This window comes from Centruroides sculpturatus, unplaced genomic scaffold (assembly GCF_000671375.1).
Source record: "Centruroides sculpturatus isolate CEXI.00-Female unplaced genomic scaffold, Cexi_2.0 scaffold3111, whole genome shotgun sequence".
NCBI lineage: Eukaryota > Metazoa > Arthropoda > Arachnida > Scorpiones > Buthidae > Centruroides > Centruroides sculpturatus.
The window spans coordinates 4,944-13,459 of record NW_019387203.1 but is presented as its reverse complement, the minus strand read 5'-3'; the positions used below and the strand labels follow the sequence as shown (position 1 = coordinate 13,459).

Here is an 8,516-nt window from a genome sequence, read left to right as displayed (position 1 = left end):
CTCTGAAGTTCCATTCTAAATATTGGTGAAAAAATTTTTGAAATCGGATGAGTAGTTTCGGAGATTACCTGCTGCATACAAACTAACATACATACATACAAACATTACCTCTTTATAATATTAGTATAGATAATAAAATTGAATATACAAACATACCCACAGGTACTACTTGCTGTCTTGATGCCTTTTTCCGAAACCAGAGTCGTGGTCCCTTTCCTCCAGGTAAATCTATACCTTTACTATACAATGATTGTTTTTTCCCTAAATAAAATAAAAAAATATAAATTTTAAATGTAGACATATACATATATATTGATTTCAAAGACATAAATTAATTACCTTTGCATTTTTCAACTAATTTTTTAAACATATAAGGGAACACTGCAATAATGTTCATTGGTGATGGTGATGGAAGCATTTTATTCATATCTCTTATTAGTTTTGCTCTTCCAAACTTCCACTCCGTATCTGACTGAGCTTCAATTCTTTGATATGTGTTAGACATCATAGCTATAAGTAAGTTGATTAATACGACTACAGTAACCATCATGTATACTCCAAATACTATTTTTAAAATAACTTTAGCAAATCCTGGACTTAAATGCTGAGGTGGCATGTAGTCAGGTTCTACTAAACCAAATAATGCAAAAAACAACATTTCAAATGTGTTAATGGGTGATTGAAATTCTTGACCATATGTGGGCAATGTTATTCCTTCTTCGGGTGGAAAAACTGGTTGATAGACAGCACATAAATGAAGTGAGAAACCTGTTAAAAATATTGTCAAAATGGCCAAAAACCGAAGTAAATCTTTCATTAAATCTTGAATGATGACTGCCCATGGTCCAAACAAATGATGAAATGTGAGGAAATTTAGAAATTCTAAGAATCCAAGTAACAGCAAAAATGCCAAGAATTGATTTCTAATGTATATAATAATTTGTCTAGTTTTCTCATCAGAAAATAAAAATCCAAATAAGTGTACAGCAATAGCACATATTCCTAATATTAACATGGCTGCTTTGATCCAACCAAGACCTTCACGATCTCTTGGATTTGTAAAATTTGCTACCAGGAGTCCAGCAAGCCATATTACTAATGCACATTCATGTGGATGGGGATAAAGAGTGGTGGATGTCCATATGGGAAACCAAGGATTAATTACTGTAAAGCAAACAATAAGTATGAAAAATATATGAGATACTAGATATGACATAAATTTCATGATTGGAGTATCAGCGTATTTATGATTAAGTGGAAAGGTAAATGCAAGCCATGTGAGTGGGCACACAAGAAAAAGTAAAAACAATAATAAAATCTTCCATGTGGCCCAAGTTAAATTACCCATCCACTGTTCGGACAGGTAGCTTTGTACGGCAGGGTGTGCTACTACTTCTTTTAATTGAAGTTCGATCAGAACATCCAAAAATGGCATACTTCGAGAATCCAATGCACGCAAAACAGTTCCAACATTTTCACTACTTGAAATAACGGAAAGCAAATCAAAAGCCATATTTTGACAAAACAATGCTGCCCTTTCTAAATCACGTGATCGTTCTTTCTCTCTAAAAGCAAGCAATTGGTAGCTTCGAGCCATTTTTACAGCTGTATCTACTGGTGCAGGTGATGCTATTATAAATTCCAAAATTGGCATATTTTCATACTGTTTTCCACAAGCCATTATATCTACTAGAAACTACATGAAAAGAAAAAGAAAAATAGTTTTAAAATATTTTAAAATTATTAAGAAAAATACTAATAAATAAATGATTCTTTGATTACCTTTCTAGTTTCTATTAAAGCCATTGAGTCATGTTCTTTAGTTAATAAATATTTTAAAATATTATAATGACCTGTACTTGCAGCACATGCTAATGGTATTGCTCCATCCTTTAAAGATAAATAGAAATAAATATCACAAAACAAAAAATATTAAAAATAATATTTTCTTGCTGCAGCAAAGTTTTATTAAGAGAGAGATGTGAAGAAAGTGAATAGAAGAAATGATTGTGGTATTCAGAGAAGTAAAGTGCAATCTCAAAACTAAGAAAGGCAATATTATTTATTGTAGATCATCTACATAGAAAGGTACTTTTCACTGCTTTAGACCAGCCCACCATCTTAATATTCTCTCTTATTCTTATTTATTTACCATCACTTGTACAATCATATAATTTTAGTTGTAAGTACATTTATCATGCTTAAATAAAAGGAGTTTGTTATGTGATAATTTACTGTTACATATGTATCTGGTAATATAAAATAAATTCTTACTTAAAGTTTCTGTGTATCTACCACCCCATAGAAACAAACAATTAAAACAATTTTAATTAATTAAAAATATTATTTTTTACCATTATTATTAATAAACTAGCAGATGAGCCCAGTGTTGCTCGAGCAAAAAGTAATGATAGAGAAGATTAAGATTATTAGTTTATAGCCAGTCTTACCCATTTTCAATGGGTGCAAGAATTAGGTCCCTCCTCTTCTAAAACTAATTACATAATTTTTAGGTGGGTCTAAAAATATGTTCAATTTCCCACAAAAACAGAAAAACCACATCTAATAAGTACAGTAGAAGCCAAGTTCTTCAGGATAAGCCTTAACCCTCACCCTCTCTCTCTCCCCATGGGGGGAGGGAATTTCGAAAAATCCCTTCTTAGTGTACATTCCCATGACATACCCTGTGTACCAAATTTCAACTTTCTATTCCTAACCATTTGGGCNATACGGTAAATCAAGGTAAATCATTGGTATGCCTTGAAGGTTCTGATTGATTGTATTAGTATCACATGGTTTGCTTTTGATTAATAAGTAATATGAAGTTTACATTAGTGCTATATTGACATTATTTCATATTCTGGTTTAATAGGGATAGAAAATGAGAAAAGATAAAATATCCACCAAACAGATAATTGTTCAGTTTCCCGGTGAAGGATTTCAGTATGAAAACGAAACTTTATGGTGTTCATATTGCCTTCAGATTGTGGATTTTGAGGAACAAAAACTCAATAATAGAATGTCACATTCAAAGTGCAAAGCATGTTCAAAGTAAAAGTGCAAGATTGCAGTAGTCATTGTTCCAATCAGCAAGTAACAAAGAAGAAAACCAAATCAAAATGGGGCAGTTTGATGAAAGCATTCACATCTACCAGCATGCTATTCTTCCAATTCAGTCTGAAAATAAATAAACAAAAACATCAAGAATGGGGATCAGCTTATTGCAGAAACAATGCTTCAAAAATATCAAAATCAGAAGAAGAAAATGATCTGAAATGATTGGAGTTGTGTACAAATAGACATTGCTGTGGAATTGGATGAATTGATGGATTTAAAAACTCTATCAATTCATCTAGTTCTACAGAAAAATCCAATTCCATCAGAAAATTGTAAAATGTGTTGGTGTGCCCTCTTGGTGATCTGTCCCAACATAGGTTCAGGTTAGTTGGACAACTGGATTGGTTGGAGGGAGCCACATGTATAGGGGGTTGACCCCCATGAAAGGGTATATAAGCCATGGAGAACAAGAGAAAACTATCCTTTTTTTTAATCTCAATCTTGGATATGGTCCCAATGGCCAGTGCTTGTCGATAGGATGAGAATCAGGGTACAAGGACCAGCATCAGGACAAGAATCATGGTATGAAGAATGTACTGTACAGGATTTTCAAGATGAACTCCAGTTAGCTCAATCCATCCCCATTAAACTGTAACCAAGAAGACTCATTATAGATGTGGAAATAAGCTAGATGTGTTAATTTGAGGATAATATTTTTTCAAGTGAGTGAAACAGAGGATATCTTAACAAGTGACATCTATTCGTGGTATCGGCTCCCCTCCTCTTCTTTTTCCTTTCTTGTTTATTGATTTTCACTTCTAATACTTTTACTCTCATAAATTTAAAATGCATACATATTGTGTACTTAATTTGTAAGTAAAATTACATATTGTCAGTGACGAAATATGTATCCACACATATGACCTTATGCATTTACGCATTAGCAAACTAAGTAAATTGGAATGTAAATTGTTGAAGTTGTAATTATTGTCATATTTTTGTTTAATAAAGTTATTATTCAATCCAACCATTCATTGTTACACTAGTTTCTCATAATCACTTATTATGGGTAACCAGACTTGCTTTAAGACAGCTTTGGCTAACTGTCCCAGTAGAAGACAAGCATTCCAGAATTGTTTACAGCCAGAAAAATCAACTGCTGTACCTGTTCATGTGGTTACCTACATGGTTCCAGGCAGCATCATACCATGCTGAAAACATGAATAAAGAGAAACAGTGGATTACATCAGAGGAAGAAAATTGTGCTTGTACAGTAGATTTAAGGGAGTTAATTCTGAAAATTTACTTATTTAACTCAGAAGAGTTTTTCTAGCTACAGAAACTCTTCCAAATTAAATAAAAGAGTTACAGAGCATTACTATGTCAGCAATTTGTGTTTAGATGTTGATGAAAACTGTGCAAGTTCTTCTTGAGGATATTCCATATAAAACATTCCATATAAAAAATTGACAACATATCTGATGGAAAGCATCCTTGCATTTTGTTCTAGAAGCAAGTGAAGAATTTAAACCCTACACATTGCAGATGTTAGTGCTTTTACAGAATTCCAGCTACCTTCTGAGTTGCAACAGTTTTCAATGCAACCTGTTTCTGTTTGGAAGATTGCAAAATATAAAGCTGCTATACAAGAACACAGTAGTCTGAGGATAACTTCAGTTTTTGGCAGAAATGGTCTAAAGAAATGCCAATTTTGAGCACATTAGCTCTTACTGCTCTGACTGTTCCTGTAACTAGTGTTGATGTTTAAAGCAGCTTTTCATCAATAAAAAATATTGCTCCCTTCAAGAATGTCAATGATAGATGATGCACATGGATGTGCACCTGAGAATGGCATTTAATCAGCTTATGTGTACTAAGGAACGAAGAAAATGATGCTGCAGATAATTTGTAACCTGGTGTGATGTATATAATAAAATTCTGTTGATTTTCAGTTTACTAGTTTCCTAGTTTATAGGAGAAAAAAGAAATGATTTTCTTTTGATAAAAGTATAAAAAACTAACCTTAATTATGATATATACAAATGTCACTTTACTGTACAGAAATTTCAATTTATATTAGAGTTTAAAAAATAAAGCGAATAAATCAAATTTTAAATGACAATATATTTCATTTTGATATAATATTAAAAATTGCAGAAAGTAATGGTATTATATGTAAACAAAATAAAACATTGCATAGTCAGGTTAGGCTATTGTTTTAAAAGTATATAATTATTTTTGGTTGTCAAAATTCACTTTATAGCAATGTGAATAAACACACTGATGTTTCATCAATTGATTTCAATCCATTCAAACACATTGATTTCATCTGTTCTATTCAAATTTGAACTTGAATAGAACAGAGTTCGATAACCACTGTGGTTTGGATATTAGAACAAATTTTATATATATATAAAATTTGCATAAGATCAGCCAACTCTCTAATCTTCCCATTCAATGTTCCAATGTTTAAAGTACTGTACCTATTCTTATACTTGTCTTCTTCCTCTTCTCTCTCTGGACTAACTTCTTTATCTAAACCCATCCTTGGTTCAATAGCCCCAGTTCATTTGACATAGTTTTTGGGCGACATGACTGCACATCGCTTTGGGGGGAGGTCCTAACACAGTTATAACTTACTTGTAGTCTAGCAGACATTCCATGTAGTTTTGACATAGGTTTTATGCAGCCAGATGTTGCCCAAAAACTATGTCAAATGAACTGGGGCTATTGAACCAAGGATGGTGTGGTGTTCTGTGAGAGAAGTACGCGATCCCGCGAGCGAAAAGGGTACAAAAAAAAAAGTTTCACGACACAAAGTATTATTTTTCTCACTGAACAGGTTCGTTTATTTGATCCTAACTTTACAATTTTTCGAATCTTACGCGTATACGGTGCTCAATGGTACACCTCGAAAACAGTTGTCTATTACTCATGCGACAAAACCCGAAGAGGACCAAAACTACTTAATCTAACTTACACTAACTTATGACTAAAGAAGAAAGAATATAGAATATAGAGATAGACTAGGAAAGAAGTGGAAATACCCGGGTTTAGGTTCGGTGAGCCCTTGGTTGGAGAACACTTTGGACTAAGAGGCCTCCCCTCAATGATCTCTCTCTCTGTCTCTTCACTTTTTGTTCTTAGGTCACTTCTTATTTTGTAGACCTTTCGTCTACAATCTTCGTCTTCCAGGATTGAGTCGTCTTTTATCACCTCTCACTTGTAGACTTTCCGTCTGCAGTCCTTCCTTTTTCTTTTCTCTCTGTTCGCTTTGTCTCAGATCACTTCACTTGTAGGAGCACCTCTCTGTTCGCTCCTGCCTGCTCGAGATCTCCCCTCAATCTGATATTCTTTCTCTCTGTTTTTGCCTCCGGGCCTCACTCCCTTCTCCTTTGTTCTTTATTTCTTCGAAAAGGGTAATCCCCCCAAGGGCAAAAAGGGTTCAGACAAAGAAAATTATAGGAAGGTTTAGGGAAAAGAAAGTTCTAGATGGTTTTAGACAAAGAGAAAGGAAAGTCTAATACTAATATAAAAAAAAATATAGGAAAATATAACATATCATGGCTGACGGCCACAATGGGTTTAGATAAAGAAGTTAGTCCAGAGAGAGAAGAGGAAGAAGACAAGTATAAGAATAGGTACTTTAAACATTGGAACATTGAATGGGAAGAGTAGAGAGTTGGTTGATCTTATGCAAAGAAAGAGAGTGAACCTTTTGTGCCTGCAAGAGATAAGGTGGAAAGGAAATAAATCTAAAGAACTTGGTGAAGGTTACAAGCTGTTTGTGAGTGGAGCAAATAAGGGAGAAAGGCATGGAGTTCGTATCATAATTGATAAAGTTCTAAAAGACAGAATCTGTGAGGTTAAATGAAGGTGTGATAGAATTATGAGCATTAAGTTAAACATTGGTGGAATTTTCATTATGATTGTGTGTGTGTGTTCCTCAGCTAGGTAGTGGAGAAGAAAAGACAAACTTTTGGGCAGATCTTGACCAAGTTATAATGTGAGTTTCTATGAACGAGAGATTAATCTGTAGGGGGCAATTTAAATGGTCATGTTGGGAAGAGAAATAATGTGGAAAGAAGAGTTCTTAGGAGGTGGAGTTTGGGAGAAAGACTAGTCAATTGTGCTATGGCTTTTGACCTTGCTACTTTGAGAAAAAAGCGAATCAACTGGTTACATATATGAGTGGAGGTAGATCCAGCCAGATTGATTTTTTTCTTGTGCCGTAGGAGACATCTGAGTGAAGTGAGAAACAGTAAGGTGTTAAATGGAGAAAGTGTTGCTGCACAACATAGAGTTCTCCTGATGGATTGTGAATTTCTTATAGGCCATTGTAAGAATTGTGTTAGCCAGATTGAACAAAGGATCAAATGGTGGAGATTGAAAGAAGAGGAATTAAGGAAAGAGTTAAAGGTAAAAGTGTTAAAAGAAATCCAGTTCCTGGATGATGTGCAAACATGGTGGTTGCTGAATAATAATTGCATTTTGAAAGTTGGAGAAGAGGTTTTGGGAAAAACTTCAGGAAAGAGATCGCCAGAAGGAAAGTAATTTTGGTGGTGGAATGCTGAGGTACAACCCGCAGTTAAACAAAAGAAAGAGGCAAAGAAAAGGTGGGATTTGATGGGAAAGCCTGAAGATATTTGGCAAATAAATGACTAAAAAGGTTGTGGCTATTGCGAAAGCAAAGGCTTTAGAAGAGGCTTATAAAGTTTTGAAAGGAAAGGTGGTGAAAGGCAGTTGATGAGAATTGCCAAAGCAAGAGATAAGGCATCAAAAGATTTTACCTCTATTAAACTGATTAATGATGATAAAGGAATGGTATTACAAGATTACAAAAGGGTCAAGGAAAGATGGAAAGTATATTTTAGGAATTTATTGAATGAAGAAAACCCTAAAACTTTATATGAGAATGGAGAGGCAAATGAAGGAGTGGTGCAAGATATTAGAGAGAAGAAGTGTAAAGTGTGCTTAGGAAAATGAAGATGGGGAAAACAGTAGGCACTGATCAGATTCTGGTTGAGGCTTGGAGAGGCTTCAGTAAGGAGCGAATTGATATCCACTGGAACCTTATGAAGAAACTCTGGCAGCAGGAGAAGATCCCAGATGAATGGAGGAAGAGCATTCTTGTGCTGATCTTTAAAGGTAAAGCGGATGTACAGAATAGCAAAAATTACAGAGGTATAAAGATATTGTCCCATATTATGAAGATTTAGGAGAAAATTGTAGAAAGAAGGATTAGGCAGGAATCTGAGATTGGAGAGGAACAGTTTGGCTTTTTGCCAGAAAGGAGTATGACTGATGCTATCTTTGCTCTAAAACAGCTGATGGAAAGGCACAGGGAAATGCAGGAAGATTTACACATGGTGTTCATAGATCTAGAAAAGACATATGATGGGGGGGCCAAGGCAAGAGATATGGAGATGTTTGAGGGTAAAGAATGTTCCAGAAAAATA

At 34.4% G+C, this 8,516-nt stretch overlaps 1 protein-coding gene and 1 pseudogene across 1 annotated transcript; one reads left to right on the top strand and one right to left on the bottom strand.

Moving 5' to 3' along the window:
• Nucleotides 1-156: 156 nt before the first annotated feature.
• Nucleotides 157-2,139, bottom strand: LOC111616272 (short transient receptor potential channel 2-like; the record flags this gene model as incomplete). Its single annotated transcript, XM_023357706.1, has 3 exons — nucleotides 1,783-2,139; nucleotides 340-1,696; nucleotides 157-261 (listed from the first exon to the last, which is right to left on the bottom strand). Coding segments are annotated over exons 1-3 (1,486 nt in total), but the record flags the coding sequence as incomplete, so codon positions are not given.
• Nucleotides 2,140-4,122: 1,983 nt separating this feature from the next.
• LOC111616271 lies at nucleotides 4,123-7,672 on the top strand (annotated as a pseudogene).
• The last annotated feature ends 844 nt before the right edge of the window (nucleotides 7,673-8,516 follow it).